This window comes from Schistocerca serialis, chromosome 11, assembly GCF_023864345.2.
Source record: "Schistocerca serialis cubense isolate TAMUIC-IGC-003099 chromosome 11, iqSchSeri2.2, whole genome shotgun sequence".
Taxonomy (NCBI): domain Eukaryota; kingdom Metazoa; phylum Arthropoda; class Insecta; order Orthoptera; family Acrididae; genus Schistocerca; species Schistocerca serialis.
The window spans coordinates 122,440,169-122,464,523 of NC_064648.1; the positions used below are offsets into that span (position 1 = coordinate 122,440,169).

At 45.9% G+C, this 24,355-nt stretch overlaps 1 protein-coding gene and 2 non-coding genes across 3 annotated transcripts in view; 1 reads left to right on the plus strand and 2 right to left on the minus strand.

The window, feature by feature from the left end:
- The window catches only part of LOC126426524 (uncharacterized), an 804,696-nt gene that overhangs the window by 19,676 nt on the left and 760,665 nt on the right, over nt 1–24,355 (minus strand). The window contains exon 5 of the mRNA XM_050088428.1: nt 13,784–13,901. Coding sequence (XP_049944385.1) covers nt 13,784–13,901 — 118 coding nt within the window. The remainder of the gene's footprint in view (nt 1–13,783; nt 13,902–24,355) is intronic.
- On the minus strand, nt 19,937–20,011 carry Trnat-ugu (transfer RNA threonine (anticodon UGU)). The gene has a single exon. It is a non-coding gene; the product is annotated as a tRNA-Thr (tRNA).
- On the plus strand, nt 20,504–20,578 carry Trnat-ugu (transfer RNA threonine (anticodon UGU)). The gene has a single exon. It is a non-coding gene; the product is annotated as a tRNA-Thr (tRNA).

Below are 24,355 nucleotides of genomic sequence, written 5' to 3' on the forward strand. Positions count from 1 at the left end.
TATCATTATTATGGGTGTTAAACATAAGGAATGTTCTTTACTGTTTAAATACATATAAATATTCGTTTCCAAATCGTGATTACAGGTTTTTGAAGAGCACATAAAATTGTGTATTCATACCTTCTTACCACATGGTGTGGCTTTCCTGCTATATTACGTTTTTATAGTGTCTGTTTTTCTTTACAGTTTGTCACCTGCAACTACTCTCTCTCTCCCTCTCTCTCACTCTTTCTTTTCACACACACACACACACACACACACACACACAAAACCTGAGAAATTCAAAACAACTGCTAGTGGCACCTTCAACTGCCCCAATGTCCGCCATCTTGTTATTACAGCTGGTAAACAGATGTAGACAAAAGATTTACGCAAAAATTACGATTTCTGAACTGTTATGGCTATGCCTGAGATTAATAATTTAAGTGAGAGGTTGTGTGTGTGTGTATGTGTGTGTGTGTGTGTGTGTGTATGTGTGTGTCTATTTACATTATGTTTCACTTACAGTTTCTATGTCTTTTTTTGTCATCTACTTCATTGTCAATTTCTATGTATTGAGTTGTCACTGTTTACTAGCTGTAATAACAATATGGCAGACACTGGAACAGTTGAAGGTGTGAAAACAGGGTGGCGGACAGTGGAAGAGTTGAAGATTTCACTAGCAGTTGTTTTCAATTTCTCAGATTGTGTGTGTGTGTGTGTGTGTGTGTGTGTGTGTGTGTGTGTGTGTGTGCGCGTGTGTGTGAAAAGAAAGAGTGAGAGAGAGGGAGAGAGAGAGAGTGAGTTTGAGGATTTATCATTATTATTATAATTATATTTATTTATTTTTAGTTTTCTGTGTGTGTATGTGTTGTGTACATAGTTCCGCGTAGTCAGCGCGTACACAACTTTCCCACCAGAGCGCGCCCTGCTAAGCACAACAGCACAGGCGCAGCGCTCGTCCGTCTCCGCACTACGAGATGGCGCTGCCATAGAGACGAACCAAATTCTACTTCCGCCGATCCGCGTATTAATATGTAACGCAGCCAATGAGATTGCTGCTAACGTAGAACCTTTTCTCCTCGCAGATCACACTCGCGCAGTGAAACCTGAATGCGCGAGGTATTATAACAAGCGTACAGACCTCCGATTAGTCAGTCTGCATTTGTCTGTACCAGTCTATAGTCAAGTTTCAGTCTGCGCCTAATAAGATTACCATATTACGTACGTAGCCAAGAAGATAAATGTATAGACACTTTAGTCAAGTATCAGACATATTTGTGAGAATAAGATTAACGTACCAATACCAAAGGCACTTCCGATTGACAACTGTAAATAGCATCCAGAGCCAAGTTAAGTAATTTTTATGCTTGTTATTATTTTAATAAATGTGTGTGAAAATTAATCAAGTTCTGTTTAAAGTTGGTCACCGTCAACCTGCTACTCTAAACCTGCAAGTGGCATCTCTATCGTCTGACCTAACGACAGAAGATAAACACGCCACGATAAGACCACGAGACACATTGCTGACACTCGCCTACTTCGTTAGAGCGACAAGTCAAATAATGTGATGGTGTGTGTGCCGAAGGTCTTACAGTACGCACACCACAGTATGTATGTATGTATGTGTCTGTGTGTGTGTGTGGAAGGGGGGGGGGGGGGTGGAAGTTCTATAGGTTGGTATTAGCTAACAATTCTTTGAGGGCAGAGAACAGAGATCCACTGCAGAGAGCTGTCTATTCAAAGAATTATTAGATAATACCAGCCTATAGAACTCCACCTGCCCCCCTTCCCCACAAACACAGAAATATACATACATACACACACATAAAACTAAAAATAAATAAATATAATAATAATGATAAATCCTCAAACCTACTCTCTCTCTCTCTCTCTCTCTCTCTCTCTCTCTTTGTCTCTCACACACTTTCTTTTCACACACGCATACACACCACCTGAGAAATTCAAAACAACCGCCAATGAACTGTTACACTGTCTGCCATCTTGTTTTCACACCTTATACTGTTGCACTGTCCACCATATTGTTACCGGCAGAAGTAAAGCTGTGAGGATGGGGCGTGAGTCGTGCTTGGGTAGCTCAGATGGTAGAGCACTGGCCCGCGAAAGGCAAAGGTCTCGAGTTCGAGTCTCGATCCGGCACACAGTTTTAGTCTGCCAGGAAGTTTCATATTGTTATCACAGCTGATACACAGTCACAGTGACGGTTACGACTCAAAACACGGACCTTGACAACAAAGACGATGACGAAAAAAGAAACCGTAAGTGAAACATAATGTGAATAGATACACACACACACACACACACACACACAACACACAACACTTCACATAAATTATTAATCTCAGACACAGCCATAACAGTTTCGAAATCGTATTTTTTTGGTAAATGTTTTGCCTACATGAAGATCTATATAGCTGCAGGTGACAAACTGTAAAGAAAAACATTCACTTTAAAAACGTAACACAGCAGGAAAACCACACCATGTGGTTAGAAGGTATGAATACAAAATTTTATATTCTCTTGAAAACCTGAAATTACCATTTAGAAACGAATATTTATATATATTTAAACAGAACATTCCTTAAGTTTAACAGCCATAATAATAAAAAACCCACTGATGATGCTGCAACTGCAGTGAAACGTGTCTGGGACGAAAAACAATCTTGTGTTTTGCTAAAGGTGGACCCTACTCAAAAACATACTGTCACAAATAAATAAAGTCCTTCTATTGTGCCTATGTGCAACTCAGCATCTCCGCTGTATGGAGAGTAGCAGCGTTCCTTTTCTTAATACTAGTATTATCATTAGAATGATTCCGCATTACTGTCGGCCCAGCTTATATACTTACCTTCCCAAATTACATGCTCAGAGTAGTTTTTATCTTGCAACTCTTCCATTTGGTCCGTGTTTGCATAGAAAAACAGTAATATTAGAAATTGAGTCCGCCTTGATGCAAAACACCTTGTTATTCGTTTATTTCTTTATTATCCCATACTAGTTTCGGCGACAAATATGACCATCATCGGTGGTTTTTTAAAATCTAAAACATGCAGAAAATAGGATGGTTATACAAACACAGTAAAACATTATTACATTTTTACTATTCGTCCTATGAATTATAGTTTTCTATGGATATTTTCATACTACCTTATTTATTGTATGTTACAGCATGTTTCAGGAATTGGTTCAAATGGTTCAAATGGATCTGAGCACTATGGGACTCAACATCTTAGGTCATAAGTCCCCTAGAACTTAGAACTACTTAAACCTAACTAACCTAAGGACATCACACACACCCATGCCCGAGGCAGGATTCGAACCTGCGACCGTAGCAGTCCCGCGGTTCCAGACTGCAGCGCCAGAACCGCTAGACCACCGCGGCCGGCTTTTAGGAATTATTGGCGCTGTTTGTGACATATTTTCTGTGCTCTTTTTTTTCTGTAGCCGTTTTTTTACTTGCAGATGGCATGATGTTCGCTAAGTAAAAAAACAGCAACAGAAAAAAAAGAGCACAGAAAATATGTCGCAAACAGCGCCAATAATTGCTTAAAACATGCTGTAACATACAATAAATATGATAGTATGGTTCAAATGGCTCTGACCACTATGGAACTTAACTTCTGAGATCATCAGTCCCCTAGAACTTAGAACTACTTAAACCTAACTAACCTAAGGACATCACACACATCCATGCCCGAGGCAGGATTCGAACCTGCGACCGTAGAAGTCGCGCGGCTCCAGACTGTAGCGCCTAGAACCACTCGGCCGGCCGGCAAATAAGGTAGTATGAAAATATCCATAGAAAACTATAATTCATAGGACGAATAGTAAAAATGTAATAATGTTTTACTGTGTTTGTATAACAATGCTATTTTGTGCATGTTTTAGATTTAAAAAAACCCACTGGTGATGGTGATATTTGTCGCCGAAACTAGTATGGGATAATAAAAAAATAAACCAATAACAAGGTAGTTTGCATCAAGGCGGACACAATTTCTGATATTACTGTCTCACAATAGAGGTGCTATGTTTCGGCTCATAACTCCGTGCAGTAATACAATGACGAACAAAAAGAAAAAAATCACAACCCCCAAGTAAGAGTTGTGCGAAGTAAACACAAGTTGGTAGGCGTGTTTCTACGTCTGGAAGACGATATCTATTCAAATGTCGTACAATTCACATGAGTACCGCTATAGCGCCACTAAGAGGGTACAAATCACGTTTCCTTTAAATACACGCTGTAACGTTCGCGAGCGTTAGTTACCTTTCAGATTTGACGTAGTGAGTTGATATTAGTGAAGAAAGCCTTAAAGGTGACAAAGGCGCCTATAACAACACCTCATTGAGTTTGCACGACGTCGTGTAATAGGGCTACAAGAATCTAACATTCTGCGTGGTGTCTGTTTGTTCTATGTCGTGTCTCCCTACCACTTTCGCGCAACGACGCTCTGAGCGTGTTTTTTAGGGAATTGACTAGTTTGAACCTGGGACCTGTTGCTGGCAAGGAGACGCCAGACCACACATGACATGTAGAGTTCAGAAGAGTTCAGTGAGACGAGCGATGATGATATAATCAAATACTTAATGATTTCAGCGTCAGCCCCACTGCACTCCCTGTAAAAGAATCTTAATACTAACTGAATTTAGTGGAAGGGGTTCAAGGCATTCCTATTTTTAGTTAGCTGGTAAAATAACGTCGAAAAAGAAGTCAAGTTTACCATTGGAAATTTTATTCTACTCACAAAACATTGTTTATAAATTGCACTATTGATAAAAGCAAATGTTTTAATACAGGATGATAAAAACAAACTGCATTCAACAAAAATGTGAACGAATATTCCCTGAGTGGGTTTCCAAGTTCTACAATGGATCGAAGGATGACCTATGCCATATCTCAACTATAATCTAGGTTTAAATTAAGTTTCACAAAAGAGAAAACTATCAAAATGGTCTACAGTGACCCTCAATTATCTTTAATTACTTATCTAACTTGTCACAAATTACAGTGGCTGATGTGGCTTCTCAGTAATTATATAACAGAAAAATCATCGCATTTCAGATTTTAACTTACGTAGCAAATGTGAATACCATGAGCTTCAATTGACGATCGACACTAGTATTACGTAAAAAGGGGATGTAACAGATGAGACTTTTGCAGTTCTGAGTGCAGCCTTATGCGCTCCTATGCGGCATCGCGTGCGTTCATTACCTTGTCGGTGTTCGTCAGGGGGCGGCGGCCGGCGCAGCTCCGCTCACCTCGCCATCTCGGTAGCAACTCTCTCCTAACTTCTCCTTACTACAATTTACCGAAGTTGGTTTAAAAAGAACTATGTGGCTGTGTTTTCATCTGACTAATCAGGGTCTCAATGTTAACCTTAAGCTCCGCCTACAAAAATTCTGTCCATCCAATTAGAAACGTTATATTTTTCGTGGTGGGGCAATGTTTTTAAAGTTTGCAACGTAACAGACACGCGAAAAAGTCTCACGCTAAAACTTGCGGCTGGGGTGGTCCTTTTAGTGTTATCGTAAGATCTATACTGTTCTTCTGGAGGGCTCTAGCTTTTAACATGGGCTGGGGGGGTGGTCCTGGGGTTAGCTGGCGACGTGGGTGTCTGTCCCTTATCGTAGGGCCTTCCAGCTTAACACGGTTCTGCTCTCGGCTTCTGTTCTCGTTTCTCCCCTCGGAACTGCGTCTGTCTCACGGTGGGAAGGTATGACATGCATTTAGGCATTCTTGTGTTAGTCTGTGCTATTCCATTTGCTCACTCGTTACTCGTATTACTTTGGTTAATTTAATGTCAGGATTTATTTGGAGCTATGTGACATACTACTGGATTTGCTTATCAGGTCAGGGTTTTCATGGAAGGTGTTGGATTTGCCTGACACCTTACAAGAAGACAGATATTCCTTCTGCGATGCTGCAGATAGACTTGGCGGGAATGTAGCCACACGATTGCTGCCATCGGTGGTCACGACAGTGAACAGTCGCTAGAAGACCGGGCTCCAGCAAAGCCTCCTAGATACCAGGCCTACGCACAGCGGCCATATTAGCACGTGACGTCACGATCTGTTGGCCCTCTTACCTTCCCAAAAAGGCACGAAAGTGCACATGTTTCGATTTCCCAAATGTGTGAAGTTGAGAAATCGCTGGATTGCACCTATTCCCAGACAGGAATATGTGTTACACATCATTCAAGGGTAAGTAAATGACAAAAAAAAAATTGTAGCGTTTTATCTGTTTCCATTGCACCACATTTGCCAATTGTTTTTAAAAGCTGTTATGTATCATGTACGAGTATCATTTGTTTCTTAATTCTGGATCATTGCTGCGAGGTTAATACGAAGCTAGTTGTGAAATGTCTCTCATATTTGCAACTATTCTCACACAGAATAGTTATATTAATTAGTGTGCCTCGAAAGTGTTTAGTATTCCTTATCATTCCTACGAGATTATTGAGTTCCCAGTAATTTTATTTGGAAGAGCTACAGAATTATTTTGTTCAGTTTTACATACAAAGCTATTCGGAAATAATTTCAATTTCAGTAAATTACCTTACAAAATTGCTTTAACGAATTCAGTGTTCGACAGATTAAGCAGTATAGAAAGCAAAATTTCGAGGTAAGTGCATTACGATTAAATTAACAGCACTCTGTGACACGAATTTCAATCAAGGATATAGGAGAAACAATCTTTTCATGTTAAAGGTTCTAAAGTTGTGGAGAAAGAGGGAAATAAAATATTTTTTCGGGTTTTTTGATATATTAAACATTACGTCAGGCAGGAGGTGCTCCATTTCGTCGAATGATTTGAGTTTCGTGTGAGATAAGCAAATTTTGAAGTGGAGAGGAAAATTTACGAAAATAACCAGGGAAACAAATTCTTAAATTCTATAGGAGCTCCAGCTGCTTTATTTAAAACCGAAAACGTCTGCTTGTTGTTGCATATTGTCGATTTTTTACTGCAAGAAAGCGTAGCTCCTGAGGTAAAAGACAGAATTTAAAATTACAGTTTCTATTCGAGCCTAGAAACGCGTATTTAAGGCAAATTGTCGAAATAATTTGACGTCTTGAAATAACATAGGGCAGTTTTGTTGATTTACTTTACGCACTGATATACAGGGTGTTACAAAAAGGTACGGCCAAACTTTCAGGAAACATTCCTCACACACAAATAATGAAAAGATGTTATGTGGACATGTGTCCGGAAACGCTTAATTTCCATGTTAGAGCTCATTTTAGTTTCGTCAGTACGTACTGTACTTCCTCGATTCACCGCCAGTTGGCCCAATTGAAGGAAGCTAATGTTGACTTCGGTGCTTGTGTTGACATGTGACTCATTGCTCTACAGTACTAGCATCAAGCACATCAGTACGTAGCATCAACAGCTTAGTGTTCATCACGAACGTGGTTTTGCAGTCAGTGCAATGTTCACAAATGCGGAGTTGGCAGATGCCCATTTGATGTACGGATTAACACGGGGCAATAGCCGTGGCGCGGTACGTTTGTATCGAGACGGATTTCCAGAACGAAGGTGTCCCGACAGGAAGACGTTCTAAGCAATTGATCGGCGTCTTAGGGAGCACGGAACATTTCAGCCTATGACTCGCGACTGGGGAAGACCTAGAACGACGAGGACACCTGCAATGGACGAGGCAATTCTTCGTGCAGTTGACGATAACCCTAATGTCAGCGTCAGAGAAGTTGCTGCTGTACAAGGTAACGTTGACCACGTCACTGTATGGAGAGTGCTACGGGAGAACCAGTTGTTTCCGTACCGTGTACAGCGTGTGCAGGCACTATCAGCAGCTGATTGGTCTCCACGGGTACACTTCTGCGAAGGGTTCATCCGACAATGTGTCAATCCTCATTTCAGTGCAAATGTTCTCTTTACGGATGAGGCTTCATTCCAACGTGATCAAATTGTAAATTTTCACAATCACCATGTGTGGGCTGACGAGAATCCGCAGTTATGCAATCACGTCATCAACACAGATTTTCTGTGAACGTTTGGGCAGGCACTGTTGGTGATGTCTCGATTGGGCCGCACGTTCTTCCACCTACGCTCAATGGAGCACGTTATCACGATTTCGTACAGGATACTCTACCTGTGCTGCTAGAACATGTGCCTTTACAAGTACGACACAACATGTGGTTCACGCACGATGGAGCTCCTGCACATTTCAGTCGAAGTGTTCGTACGCTTCTCAACAACAGATTCGGTGACCGATGGATTGGCAGAGGCGGACCAATTCCGTGGCCTCCACGCTCTCCTAACCTCAACCCTCTCCACTTTCATTTATGGGGGCATTTGAAAGCTCTTGTCTACGCGACCCCAGTACCAAATGTAGAGACTCTTGGTGCTCGTATTGTGGACGGCTGTGATACAATGCTCCATTCTCCAGGGCTGCATCAGCGCATCAGGGATTCCGTGCGAGGGAAGGTGGATGCATGTATCCTCGCTAACGGAGGACATTTTGAGTATTTCCTGTAACAAAGTGTTTGAAGTCACGCTGGTGCGTTCTGTTGCTGTGTGTTTCCATACCATGATTAATGTGATTTGAAGAGAAGTAATAAAATGAGCTCTAACATGGAAAGTAAGCGTTTCCGGACACATGTCCACATAACATATTTTCTATCTTTGTGTGTGAGGAATGTTTCCTGAAAGTTTCGCCGTACCTTTTTGTAACACCCTGTAAATTTCCATACTTTCATTACAAGGCCATGTAGAAGAGGAAAGCACGAGAATCTCTATGCTGTCTCAGCTCTAAAACTCGGAAAGTTCGTATAGCTGCAGAGTGCTTAACAGGAGCGTCCCTATACAGACCCGGCCATCAGTATGTGGCGTCGCAGGTATGCGCGTTTGCCTGTAGTCCAGGTGGCTCTGGACAGTGGCTGATACGTATGGAGTGGGGGGGGGGGGCGAGCAACCCCCGACCCCCCTTGCGGGGTCGCCCGCATTGCCACCCCCGCCGCTCCCACCAGTCAGCCCACACACAATTCTGAGACCTGAGTTTCTCCTGGCGGATACAACTTTCAAATAACTTCCGGGAATTCAGCCAAGTAACACTTTCAGCGACCGCCGATATTTCGGCGGGAGAACACCCCCCCATTTTCAAGGCAAACTGCAACGGACAGGCGGCGTACGTGCAAATTTAATACCTCGGTTCTCGGACCCAAGCAGGAAAGATAACACACACCCACTGAACACTAGTGCTACCAAAGATGGCCAAAGTCAGAGCTATCGATAGTGAGACTATGAATTCGCAGGTGAGGTAGCATTGAGTCTGTCCCTCTGTTTATTGACAAGGGAGAGAGCCGGATTCCAAACAGAGTTTAAACAGAAACCTCCTCTGTCTGATTCGTTGCGGTTAATTGAAGCCAGGTTTGGTGCTGATTTAACTAATCTCTTTAGGCATGTGTTGACATCCACTTACTTTTTATTTAATGACCAGTATTACGAGCAGACAGATGGAGTTGCGATGGGTAGTCCGTTGTCTCCTGTGATCGCAAATTTGTTTATGGAAGACTTCGAGGAACGTGCATTGGAGTCGGCGCCTTTGAAACCCGCCTGTTTCTATAGATACGTTGACGATACCTTCGTTGTTTGGCCTCACGGTAGGGAGAATTTGAATGTCTTTCTAGAACATCTGAACTCGATCCACCCGAACATTCGTTTTACGATGGAAGAGGAAGAGGATGGTTGCCTTCCCTTTCTCGACGTGTTGGTTAGGAGGAAGGATGATGGATCATTGGGACATGCAGTCTACAGGAAACGTACTCACACCGACTTGTACTTACAAGCTAATAGTTGTCACCATTCGGCTCAGCGTGAAGGGGTACTTCGTACCTTGCTACACAGGGCACATATCGTTTCTGACGCTGAGACTTTGCCAGCTGAGCTGTCCCATCTTGAAGTTACATTTCGTCAAAATGGCTACAGTGATAGACAGATTGAACGTGCGTTGCGCTACCGACCAACTGTACATCGGGTGATTGATGATAATTCTGAGTCAACACCTAAGTCTACTGCCTTCTTGCCTTACGTAGGAAACACGTCCAATAAGATCGGTCTGTTTTACGGAAACACGATGTGAAATGTGTTTTCCGACCTCCATCTAAAATTAGAGCACTTTTGAGTTCCGTTAAGGATGATCTCGGACTGCGTAAGGCGAGTGTATATCGTGTCCCTTGTAGCTGCGGCATGGCATATATTGGTCAAACTATCAGGACCGTGGAGGACAGATGTACTGAGCATAAACGGCACACACGATTACAGCAGCCAAATAGATCTGCTATTGCCGAACATTGCTTGGATACTGGTCACTCCATGTTATATAATAACACCGAGATATTGCCATGCACGTCCAGCTATTGGGACAGTGTGATTCGGGAGGCAGTTGAGATTAAATTAGCGAGCAACCTTGTTAACAGGGATGGAGGTTTCTGTTTAAACTCTGTTTGGAATCCGGCTCTCTCCCTTGTCAAGAAACAGAGGGACAGACTCAATGCTACCTCACCTGCGAATTCATAGTCTCACTATCGATAGCTGTGACTTTGGCCATCTTTGGTAGCACTAGTGTTCAGTGGGTGTGTGTTATCTTTCCTGCTTGGGTCCGAGAACCGAGGTATTAAATTTGCACGTACGCCGCCTGTCCGTTGCAGTTTGCCTCGAAAATGGCGGGGTGTTCTCCCGCCGAAATATCGGCGGTCGCTGAAAGTGTTACCTGGCTGAATTCCCGGAAGTTATTTGAAAACACACACAATTCGTTCGTCAGTCGACTCGACTGAATCGAGTTATCGAGTAGTTGTACTTTCCTATGTAGCATGCGCGCTCGCGTCATGGTATTTTAAACGTTTCTGTCCGGCAAATAGATACCCGATACATACCTGTACCTAAGAGAAAAGTCGCGTCTATTCTAGTCGTCTCGATACGTTATTCTGTCGGGCAGTTGTTCGATAAAACTTGCGAATATTCTACAGTTTTCCTGTGCAGAGAACCTTCGATACGCAGCGTTATAAATACGGACTATTCGCAGTTTAACAATCTGGTTTACATTCAGAGGCAGAAATATTAAGACTGGAGAATGAATGTCCTACTTGTAGCAGGTGGCAGTTTCAACATTAGTCAAGAGTGAGAGTGTTCCTCGTCATACAGGTAGACAAAGACAGGGAAAACTGCGATCATAATGATGATCATATGACATATTAGAAAAGAACTGTTTTCATTCCAATACTGGACCATGTTACGGCTGACATGAGACAATGTTTTGCTGGAGTAAATATTTATCATCTGAAATTCAACAAACGCTACTGGCCATTAAAATTGCTACATTAAGAAGAAATGCAGATGATAAACGGGTATTCATTGGACAAATATATTATACTAGAACTGACATGTGATTACATTTTCACTCAATTTGGGTGCATAGATCCTGAGAAATCAGTACCCAGAACAACCACCTCGGGCCGTAATAACGGCCTCGATACGCCTGGGCATTGACTCAAACAGAGCTTGAATGGCGTGTACAGGTACAGCTGCCCATGCAGCTTCAACACGATACCACAGTTCATCAAGAGTAGTGACTGGCGTATTGTGACGAGCCAGTTGCTCGGCCACCATTGACCAGACGTTTTCAGTTGGTGAGAGATCTGGGGAAGGTGCTGGCCAGGACAGCATTCGAACATTTTCTGTATCCAGAAAGGCCCGTACAGGACCTGCAACATGCGGTTGTGCATTATCCTGCTGAAATGTAGGGTTTCGCAGGGATCGAATTGAGGGTAGAGCCACGGGCCGTAACACATCTGAAATGTAGCGTCCACTGTTCAAAGTACCGTCAATGCGAACAAGAGGTGACCGAGACGTGTAACCAATGGCACCCCATACCGTCACGCCTGGTGATACGCCAGTATGGCGATGACGAATACGCGCTTCCAATGTGCGTTCACCGCGATGTCGCCAAACACGAATGCGACCATCACGATGATGTAAACAGAACCTGGATTCATCTGAAAAAACGAAGTTTTACCATTCGTCCACCCAGGTTCGTCGTCGAGTACACCATCGCAGGCGCTCCTGTTTGTGATGCAGCGTCAAGGGTAACCGCAGCCACGGTCTCCGAGCTGATAGTCCGTGCTGCTGCAAACGCCGTCGAACTGTTCGTGCAGATGGTTGTCATCTTGCAAACGTCCCCATCTGTTGACTCAGGGATCGATACGTGGCTCCACGATCCGCTACAGCCGTGCGGATAAGATGCCTGTCATCTCGACTGCTAGTGATACGAGGTCGTTGGGATGCAGCACGGCGTTCCGTATTACCCTCCTGAACCCACAGATTCAGTATTCTGTTAACAGCCATTGGATCTCGACCAACGCGAGCACAAATTCGCGATACGATAAACCGCAATCGCGATAGGCTACAATCCGACCTTCATCAAAGTCGGAAACGTGATGGTACGCATTTCTCCTCGTTACACGAGGCATCACAACAACGTTTCACCAGGCAACGCCGGTCAACTGCTGTTTGTGTATCAGAAATGGGTTGGAAACTTTCATCATGTCAGCACGTTGTAGGTGTCGCCACCGGCACCAACCTTGTGTGAATGCTCTGAAAAGCTAATCATTTGCATATCACAGCATCTTCTTCCTGTCGGTTAAATTTCGCGCCTGTAGCACGTCATCTTCGTGGTGTAACAATTTTAATGGCCAGTAGTGTATCTCCGTGGTTGAATACGGATATCTACACCAGTTTCATCGGCGCTTCAGTGTATGTTATAAACGTGCTGAAAGTAAATCTGTTACCGGTTCCGAAAATGGTTCAAATGGCTCTAAGCAGTTTGGGACTTGTTGCTGTTGTTGTGGTCTTCTGTCCTGAGACTGGTTTGATGCAGCTCTCCATGCTACTCTATCCTGTGCAAGCTTCTTCATCTCCCAGTACCAACTGCAACCAACATCCTTCTGGATCTGTTTAGTGTATTCATCTCTTGGTCTCCCTCTACGATTTTTACCCTCCACGCTGCTCTCCAGTACTAAATTGGTGATCCCTTGATGCCTCAGAACATGTGCTACTAACCGATCCCTTCTTCTAGTTAAGTTGTGCCACAAACTCCTCTTCTCCCCAATTCTATTGAATACCTCCTCATTAGTTATGTGATCCACCCATCTAATCTTCAGCTTTCTTCTGTAGCACCACATTTCAAAAGCTTCTATTCTCTTCTTGTCTAAACTATTTATCGTCCATGTTTCACTTCCATACATGGCTACACTACATACAAATACTTTCAGAAACGATTTCCTGACACTTAAATCTAAACTCGATGATAACAAAATTTCTCTTCTTCAGAAACGCTTTCCTTGCCATTGCCAGTCTACATTTTATATCCTCTCTACTTTGACCATCATCAGTTATTTTGCTCCCCAAATAGCAAAACTCCTTTACTACTTTAAGTGTCTCATTTCCTAATCTAATTCCCTCAGCATCACCCGACTTAATTCGACTACATTGCATTATCGTTGTTTTACTTCTGTTGATGTTCCGCTAGACTTAGAACTACTGAAACCTAACTAACCTAAGGCAGGATTGGAACCTACGACCGTAGCGGCAGCGCGGTTCCGGACTGAAGCGGCTGGAACCGCTCGGTCACAGCGCCGGCCATGGGTTCCGAATTGTATACAGTGGGTCTTTTCAAAGTTTAGTAACAGTGACGTGACCATGCAGTCGGCGAAGTGTGTGAAACGTAGCGTCGCACCAGAGCGCAACGAGCGAGTGCGCACAGTGTTTACTGACCTGGCTGGACGCCGCGCGCGGCCGGCGTGAGCCCGGCGCTGCTGCTGAGTGCGTGGGCGGCGGGCCGCTCCTGCTCCACCCCGGCCTGCTCGATGTGGCTCAGCGACAGCGAACGGCCCTGCGGACACACAACGTCACACCTTACTCTCTCTGTCAGTCTTACTAATGTCTCTCATTACTACTGTTATCATCATTATTACTACTCTATCACTATTGGTGCCGGCAATAACTACACTAGTTCATAGCATTAGAAGGCACATTCTGTACGTAACACGCCTTTACAGAATGAGATTTTCACTCTGCAGTGGAGTGTGCGCTGATATGAAGCTTCCTGGAAGATTAAAACTGTGTGCCGGACCGAGACTCGAACTCGGGACCTTTGCCTTTCGCGGGCAAGTGCTCTACCAAATGAGCTACCGAAGCACGGCTCAAGGCCCGTCCTCACAGCTTTACTTCCGGCTGTACCTCGTCTCCTACCTTCCAAACTTCACAGAGGCAAAGGTCCCGAGTTCGAGTCTCGGTCCGGCACACAGTTTTAATCTGCCAGGAAGTTTCATATCAGCGCACACTCCGCTGCAGAGTGAAAATCTCATTCTGGAAACATTCCCCGGGCTTTGGCTAAACCATGTCTCCGCTATATCGTTTCTTTCAGGAGTGCTAGTTCTGCAGGGTTAGTAGGAGAGCTTCTGTAAAGTTTGGAAGGTAGGAGGCGAGGTACTGGCAGAAGTAAAGCTGTGACGACGGGGCATGAGTCGTGCTTCGGTAGCTCAGTTGGTAGAGCACTTGCCCGCGAAAGGCAAAGGTCCCGAGTTCGAGTCTCGGTCCGGCACACAGTTTTAATCTGCCAGGAAGTTTCATATCAGCGCACACTCCGCTGCAGAGTGAAAATCTCATTCTGGAAATATCCCCCAGGCTGTGGCTAAGCCATGTCACCGCAATTTCCTTTCTTTCAGGAATGCTAGTTCTGCAAGGTTCGCAGGAGAGCTTCTGTAAAGTTTGGAAGGTAGGAGACGAGGTACTGGCAGAACTAAAGCTGTGAGAACGGGTCGTGAGTCGTGCTTGGGTAGCTCAGTTGGTAGAGCACTTGCCCGCGAAAGGCAAAGGTCCCGAGTTCGAGTCTCGGTCGGGCACACAGTTTTAATCTGCCAGAAAGTTTCACTGTGAACGTTATTCACATAGTTTACTTGATCAGCGCTTACAAGATCTGACAGCACTAGACAGTGATTCTGATCTGCTCTCCTCTCCATATTCAGCGAATACTGAAGAGATTCGTCCTGAGCTGCAGCAAGACATTATTGACCTGCAGTGTGACAGAGAATACAGAGACAAATTTCAGAACAAGAAAAACATTTTGGAATTCTACAGACACTTCCCTCAGGATAGATTTCCTCGTTTGCACAAACTGGCGGCTACAATAATATCAATGTTCGGTTCCACGTATGTTTGTGAACAACTGTTCTCTGCAATGAAATGTAACAAGACGCGCCTGAGAAACGCATTGTCTGATCGAAATTTAAACAGCACGCTGCGCCTAAAATGCGAAAGAACAGTTACTCCGAACATAGACGCAATTGTAAAGGGTAAAAAGTACAAGATAACCGAGAATCCCACACTTCAGTGACACCTTTTATTGTGTAACAGTTCACAAATTGTAACTCTTCAGGCTTTCCCGGCGATCTGATGACATCTTGGGTTGTCGGGTGTTCTGCCGGATATCAGCGTCGTACTTGCACGATATTTCGGTCACGTAGCTCGAGACCTTCATCAGGTGCGACCTGAGACTGCCCCTCGAGTGGACCTGGTCCAGTATTTATGCCTATGGCCTTCCCCCTCCACCAACGGCTGCAGGCGCTTCCTCTGCGGTCCGCGCCCATTCCCTGTGACCTGCTGGAGCGTTGCCGCTCCGTTTTCCGTCCGCTGCGGTTCTAGGTGTTTCCTCTGCGGTCCGCGCCCACCAAACCCGCTTCTGGGGGTTTCATCTACGGTCTGGGGTACCATGCGCTCCCCCTGCGGTCCGCGCCCGCTCACCACGACCTACTGGAGCGTTGCCGCTCCGTTTTTCGTCCGCTGCGGCTCTCGATGTTCCCTCTGCGGTCCGCGCCCACCAGTCCCACTTCTGGGTGTTCCATCTTCGGTCTGGTGCGCCTGGCAGTCCGTCAGGGGCTCGTTTACCATCTCCATGTCTCTGGTTCTTCTGTTTGTGTGGTGTTGCAGCTGGCCCCGTTGCTCCTTTAACAATTCCAGAGCCGGATCGCAGGCTCTGCTTAGCTGGTACCCTGTGTCACGATTCACAAGATCGTCAGCCATTTTAATCTCAATCGATTCTCTTATAACACTGTCCCAAAATCTGGGTGTTTGTGCTAGAATCTTGGTATCCTCATACTTCATGGCATGATCTAGTTCTAGACAGTGTTCAGCAATGGCTGACTTAGTCACCTGTCTTAATCTAGTGTGCCTCTGATGTTCTTTGCACCTGATCTCCACAGTTCTTGTCGTCTGGCCAATGTAGGACATGCCACATTGACAAGGTATATTGTAAATCCCTGGTTTTCGTAACCCCAGGTCGCCTTTGACACTCCCCAGCAGTCCCCCGATCTTGTTGGATGGACAGAAAACACACTTGTTATTGTGTTTACGTAGGATCCTACTGATTCTGGCAGAAATAGAGCCAGCATAGGGCAGATATGCCACCTTCCTTGCTTCATCTTGGTCTTCTTCAGGAACCTGTGGTATAGTGGCTGGTCGGAGTGCCCTCTCCTTTTGTCTGTCCATGTATCCATTCTTGGAGAAAACTGTTTTGAGACGTTCTATGGGTAGATTCTCTTGGTCTGATAGGGCACGTGCTCTGTGGACTAAAGTCTTCAGAACCCCATTCTTCTGTGCAGGGTGGTGACAACTGCTGGCCTGCACCCGACAACCCAAGATGTCAGTTCACAAATTAATGCGAATGTAGAGGCATACACTAAGCTAATAAAATTATGTGGCACGAGTACATTCTCCTTTATTTGTTTCATTTGTCGCAGTAATAATTCGTGAGTGATATCCCTGCAGGTGGCCGCGGATTTACATTGACTGGCGGCAGCTGCTGGGTGCCCCACGTGACTCTCCCCACTCCCCACTCTGGTCGGGTAGTGGGGGTAGCGTGCTCGCGCTGCTCCGTGCTCGCGCCTTGCTGCTCACAGCTTGCTCCGCGAGCACTTATGTTGTGAAGCCCTGCCTTACAGGCAAATAACGGACCATTCTTCTGAACTCACACGTGCTCGGCCCTGCCCTCGTCTGCAGCATACAGTTTCAGTCCCGCCACATCCGAGGAGCAACAGAACGACTAATATTAATCCTTCCGTCCACATCAGTCTGCGACTGCCCTGGTTCCTTTCTTCCCATGGCTGTCTGCTACACGTCTTCTTTCTGCCATACTGCACCGTCTGTCACTGTGTACACAACATTGTCGATGTGATTAGGTTTCTCCTGGCAAAAAACTGCAAAGCAGTTGAAATTTATCACGGCTGCTGTGATGTGTACGGGAAATGAACAATGAGTGAAAGCCGAGTGAGGCAATGGTGCACGGATTTTAAAAATGGCCATACGAATGTTCACCATGAGGACCACAATAGCAGGTCTAGCCTTATGGGGGACGAACTGGTGACTAAAACCAATGATGAAATTCGTAAAAAATCTTCCTTTCAGCAGGCCGGAGTGGCCGTGCGGTTCTAGGCGCTGCAGTCTGGAGCCGAGCGACCGCTACGGTCGCAGGTTCGAATCCTGCCTCGGGCATGGATGTGTGTGACGTCCTTAGGTTAGTTAGGTTTAATTAGTTCTAAGTTCTAGGCGACTGATGATCTCAGAAGTTAAGTCGCATAGTCCTCAGAGACATTTGAACCATTCTTCCTTTCATGAATACGGAACTTTTGCACTATATTCGCCAAATTTCACGTAGTTTAGTGCGTAAAACTGTGACAGAGAAGCTCGCTTACCAAAAATTTTGTGCTAAGTCGGTAAACAAAATCCTAACGAAAGATCGCAAAAAACAAATACGGTATGCGGCGCTGACCTCCTTCGGAGATTAGGAGAAAACTGGTAACAAAGTCATGGATCGTTTTTGTAAATAGGGACGAGACTTGGGTGAAACATGTCACTTGTGGCATAAGACGGCAGTCGATGGCATGGGGACACAAAAATTCTCCAAAGAAACTCAGGAAGTGAAACTGCCTGGCAGATTAAAACTGTGTGCCGGACCGAGACTCGAACTCAGGACCTTTGCCTTTCGCGGGCAGGTGCTCTACCATCTGAGCTATCCAAGCACGACTCACGCCCTGTTCTCAAGACAGCTTCTGTAAAGTTTGGAAGGTACGAACGAGATACTGGCAGAACTAAAGCTGTGAGAACAGGGCGTGAGACGTGCTTGGGTAGCTCAGTTGGTAGAGCACTTGCCCGCGAAAGGCAAAGGTCCCGAGTTCGAGTCTCGGTCCGGCACACAGTTTTAATCTGCCAAGAAGTTTCATATCAGCGCACACTCCGCTGCAGAGTGAAAATCTCATTCTGGAAACATCCCCCAGGCTGTGGCTAAGCCATGTCTCCGCAATATCCTTTCTTTCAGGAATGCTAGTTCTGCAAGGTTCGCAGGAGAGCTTCTGTAAAGTTTGGAAGGTAGGAGACGAGGCACTGGCAGAACTAAAGCTGTGAGAACGGGGCGTGAGTCGTGCTTGGGTAGCTCAGTTGGTAGAGCACTTGCCCGCGAAAGGCAAAGGTCCCGAGTTCGAGTCTCGGTCCGGCACACGGTTTTAATCTGCCAGGAAGTTTCATATCAGTGCACACTCCGCTGCAAAGGGAAAATCTCATTCTGGGAACTCATGAAGTGTGTGTAAACGCTGTCGGCAAGGAAGATTATGGCTACTGTGCTTTGGTGCTCTGCAGTAGTAGTCGTGGATGTCCTGGAATGTGGCACAATAGTTAACACGGAGAGGTATTGTCGAACACTGACAAAGTTAATGTGGGTGATACAAAGCAAGCATTGGGGAAAACTTAGCCCAAAAGTTTTGTTTTTTCACGACAACACACGCCCGCACGCGGCCAACCGCACCCCAAAAGCTGCTGCGGGATTTTGGATGGGAGGCGTTCGATCATCCGCCACCACGCAGGCCAGATTTGGCGACGAGCGACTGCCACCTCTTCCAGCAGTGACAAAAAAATGGTTCAAATGGCACTGAGCACTATGCGACTTAACATCTGAGGTCATCAGTCGCCTAGAACTTAGAACTAATTAAACCTAACTAACCTAAGGACATCACACACATCCATGCCCGAGGCAGGATTCGAACCTGCGACCGTAGCGGTCGCTCGGCTCCAGACTGTAGCGCCTAGAACCGCTCGGCCACTTCGGCCGGCTAGCAATGACAACATGGCTCGCTACACAACGCTTCGATACTGCAACCGCGCCAGCCGGAGTGGCCGAGCGGTTCTAGGCGCTATACAGTCTGGAACCGCGCGACCGCTACGTCGCAGGTTCGAATCCTGCCTCGGGCATTGATGTGTGTGATGTCCTCAGGTTAGTTAGGTTTTAGTTGTTCTAAGTTCTAGGGGACTGATGACCTCAGAAGATAAGTCCCATAGTGCTCAGAGCCATTTGAACCATTTGATACTGAAACCGAACTGCATGAAGGTATAAACCACTGGTTCCAGTCGCAGGCGGCAGCTTTCTACTGAGACGGTATTGAAAAGCTTGTGCCACGGTATAGTAAGTGACCCAGTTTGAATAGCGATTATGGATAAATATAGCTTAAAAATGTTCTGCCATAGTGATTTACACTGAACGGCAAAAGAAACTGGTCCATCTGCATTATACGGTGTAGAGAACACGCGAGGACGCAGAAGTGCCGCAACAAGACTCAACTAATGTCTGAAGTAGTGCTGGAGAGGACTGACACCACGAATCCTGCAGGGCTGTACATAAATCCGCAACAGTACGAGGGGGTGGAGACCTCTTCTGAACAGCACGTTGCAAGGCATCCGAGGTGTGGTCAATAATGTTCATGGCAGGGGACTTTGCTGGCCGACGGAACTGTTTAAACTGAGAAGAGTGAAATGATAATTAAATAGACACCCTAGCTGCAAGCAGGCGTTGATACACTTCATTGGGGACATGTTGATAATGTGCGCCTCGACCGGGACTCGAACCCGGGATCTCCTGCTTACATGGCAGACGCTCTATCCATCTGAGCCACCGCGGGCACAGAGGATAGTGCGTCTGCAGGTACTTATCCCTTGGACGCTCCCCGTGAGATCCACATTCCCAACATGTCCACTACATTCGTAGTGCGCCTAATAGATGTTTGCCCATCACACTCATTACTCGTGGCAGATTAATCTACCAGGTCCCGTACGAGTTCGGGCATAGCGTGTGCGTTCGCACAAGAAGGGCAATGGCCGGGAAGCCATATTTTTTAACTATATATGACGGTAGTATCTGTTCCCGAAAGAACAGTTACCGTGGATGACCATGCAGCTTTGCTAGAAAATGAAATGATAATTAAATAGACACCCTAGCTGCAAGCAGGCGTTGATACACTTCGTATGGGACTTGGTAGATTAATCTGCCACGAGTAATGAGTATGAGGGGCAAACATCTATTAGGCGCACTACGAATGTAGTGGACATGTTGGGAATGTGGATCTCACGGGGAGCGTGCAAGGGATAAGTCCCTGCAGACGCACTATCCTCTGTGCCCTCGGTGGCTCAGATGGATAGAGCGTCTGCCATGTAAGCAGGAGGTCCCGGGTTCGAGTCCCGGTCGGGGCACGCATTTTCAACATGTCCCCAATGAAGTGTATCAACGCCTGCTTGCAGCTAGGGTGTCTATTTAATTATCATTTCATTTTCTAGCAAAGCTGCATGGTCATCCACGGGAACAGATACTACCGTCATATATACGAGGGCAGTTCAATAAGTAATGCAACACATTTTTTTTCTCGGCCAAAAAAAAAACCGGAAATTTTTTGTGGAATATTTTCAAACATTCCCGCTTCGTCTCGTATAGTTTCATTGACTTCCGACAGGTGGCAGCGCTGTACGGAGCTGTTAAAATGGCGTCTGTAACGGATGTGGGTTGCAAACAACGGGCAGTGATCGAGTTTCTTTTGGCGGAAAACCAGGGCATCTCAGATATTCATAGGCGCTTGCAGAATGTCTACGGTGATCTGGCAGTGGACAAAAGCACGGTGAGTCGTTGGGCAAAGCGTGTGTCATCATCGCCGCAAGGTCAAGCAAGACTGTCTGATCTCCCGCGTGCGGGCCGGCCGTGCACAGCTGTGACTCCTGCAATGGCGGAGCGTGCGAACACACTCGTTCGAGATGATCGACGGATCACCATCAAACAACTCCGTGCTCAACTTGACATCTCTGTTGGTAGTGCTGTCACAATTGTTCACCAGTTGGGATATTGAAAGGTTTGTTCCCGCTGGGTCCCTCGTTGTCTAACCGAACACCATAAAGAGCAAAGGAGAACCATCTGTGCGGAATTGCTTGCTCGTCATGTGGCTGAGGGCGACAATTTCTTGTCAAAGATTGTTACAGGCGATGAAACATGGGTTCATCACTTCGAACCTGAAACAAAACGGCAATCAATGGAGTGGCGCCACACCCACTCCCCTACCGGGAAAAAGTTTAAAGCCATACCCTCAGCCGGTAAAGTCATGGTTACAGTCTTCTGGGACGCTGAAGGGGTTATTCTGTTCGATGTCCTTCCCCATGGTCAAACGATCAACTCAGAAATTGAAGAAACGACTTCAGCGTGTTCGTAGGCACAAAAATCTGAACGAACTTCTCCTTCTTCATGACAACGCAAGACCTCACACAAGTCTTCGTACCCGAGAGGAGCTCACAAAACTTCAGTGGACTGTTCTTCCTCATGCACCCTACAGCCCCGATCTCGCACCGTCGGATTTCCATATGTTTGGCCCAATGAAGGACGCAATCCGTGGGAGGCACTACGCGGATGATGAAGAAGTTATTGATGCAGTACGACGTTGGCTCCGACATCGACCAGTGGAATGGTACCGTGCAGGCATACAGGCCCTCATTTCAAGGTGGTGTAAGGCCGTAGCATTGAATGGAGATTACGTTGAAAAATAGTGTTGTGTAGCTAAAAGATTGGGGAATAACCTGGTGTATTTCAATGCTGAATAAAACAACCACTGTTTCACAAAAAAAAAAGTGTTGCATTACTTATTGAACTGCCCTCGTAGTTACTGAGAAGAGTGTTCCTGCAGCCACTCTGTAACAATTATGGAGGTGTAGGGGTGTCCCATTGTCCTGCTGCAATTGTCCAAGTCCGTCGGAATGCACAATGGACAGGTGATCAGACAGGATGCTTACGTATGTGTCAGAGTCGTATCTAGACGTGTCAGGGGTCTCATATTACTCCAATTGCACACGCCCCACGCCATTACCAGCTTGAACAGTGCGCTGCTGAAATGCAGGATCCATGGATTCATGGGTTTGTCTCCATACCCCTACACGTCCATCCGCTCGATACAATTTGAAACGAGACTCGTTCGACCAGGCAACAAGAAAAGTCCAATGTCGGTGTTGACGGGGCCAGACGAGGCGCAAGACTTTTTCACATGCAGTCATCAAGGGTATACGAGTGGGCCTTCGGCTCCGAAAGCCAATATCGGTGATGTTTCGTCGAATCACTCGCAAGCAGACACTTGTTGATGGCCCAGCATTGAAATCTGCAGCAATTTGCGGAAGGGTTGCACTTCTGTCACGTTGAACGATTCTCTTTAGTCGTTGTTGGTCCCGTTCTTGCACGATCTTTTTCCGGCCGCAGCGATGTCGGAGATTTGATATTTACCGGACTCCTGATATTCATGCTACACTCCTGAAACGGTCGTACGGGAAAATTCCCACTTCGTCGCTGCCTCGCAGATGATGTGTCCCATCGCTCGTGCGCCGACTGTAACATCACGTTCACACTCACTTAATCCTTAATAACCTGTCATTGAACCAGCAGTATCCGATCTCACAACTACGCCAGGCACTTGTTCTCATATGCCGATCGCAGTACCGTATTCTGCCTGTTTACATATCTCTGTATTTGAATACGCATGCCTATATCAACTTCTCTGGCGCTTCAGTGTATTTCAGAACGTCTGTTCCTTTGTGCACAGCCCTCGTATTTACTCACATCGCTATACACACTGAAATCATATTAATATCTTTTGACATATAAAAATTGTTATTTCTCAGGTAACTATGATGTAAAGAAGTAGAGTACGTGTCAAATTGTGGTTGGTTGGTTGGTTTTGGGGAAGGAGACCAGACAGCGAGGTCATCGGTCTCATCGGAGTAGGGGAGGACGGGGAAGGAAGTCGGCCGTGCCCTTTCAAAGGAACCATCCCGGCATTTGCCTGGAGCGATTTAGGGAAATCACGGAAAACCTAAATCGGGATGGCCGGACGCGGGATTGAACCGTCGTCCTCCCGAATGCGAGTCCAGTGTCTAACCACTGCGCCACCTCGCTCGGTGTCAAATTGTGATATCTGATGTAAGAGAGGACGTTATGGCCCTTATCAGATAGGATAAATACGTAAAAATAAATATATAATTACTGGTAGATTGTGGAATGAGAAAAACACAATCGTAACATTAAATTACATTAACTATTACAGAATCCGCCAGGCTGGGGGTTGTTTGGGGGAAGGAGACCAAACAGCGAGGTCATCGGTCTCATCGGAGTAGGGGAGGACGGGGAAGGAAGTCGGCCGTGCCCTTTCAAAGGAACCATCCCGGCATTTGCCTGGAGCGATTTAGGGAAATCACGGAAAACCTAAATCGGGATGGCCGGACGCGGGATTGAACCGTCGTCCTCCCGAATGCGAGTCCAGTGTCTAACCACTGCGCCACCTCGCTCGGTGTCAAATTGTGATATCTGATGTAAGAGAGGACGTTATGGCCCTTATCAGATAGGATAAATACGTAAAAATAAATATATAATTACTGGTAGATTGTGGAATGAGAAAAACACAATCGTAACATTAAATTACATTAACTATTACAGAATCCGCCAGGCTGGGGGTTGTTTGGGGGAAGGAGACCAAACAGCGAGGTCATCGGTCTCATCGGAGTAGGGGAGGACGGGGAAGGAAGTCGGCCGTGCCCTTTCAAAGGAACCATCCCGGCATTTGCCTGGAGCGATTTAGGGAAATCACGGAAAACCTAAATCGGGATGGCCGGACGCGGGATTGAACCGTCGTCCTCCCGAATGCGAGTCCAGTGTCTAACCACTGCGCCACCTCGCTCGGTGTCAAATTGTGATATCTGATGTAAGAGAGGACGTTATGGCCCTTATCAGATAGGATAAATACGTAAAAATAAATATATAATTACTGGTAGATTGTGGAATGAGAAAAACACAATCGTAACATTAAATTACATTAACTATTACAGAATCCGCCAGGCTGGGGGTTGTTTGGGGGAAGGAGACCAAACAGCGAGGTCATCGGTCTCATCGGAGTAGGGGAGGACGGGGAAGGAAGTCGGCCGTGCCCTTTCAAAGGAACCATCCCGGCATTT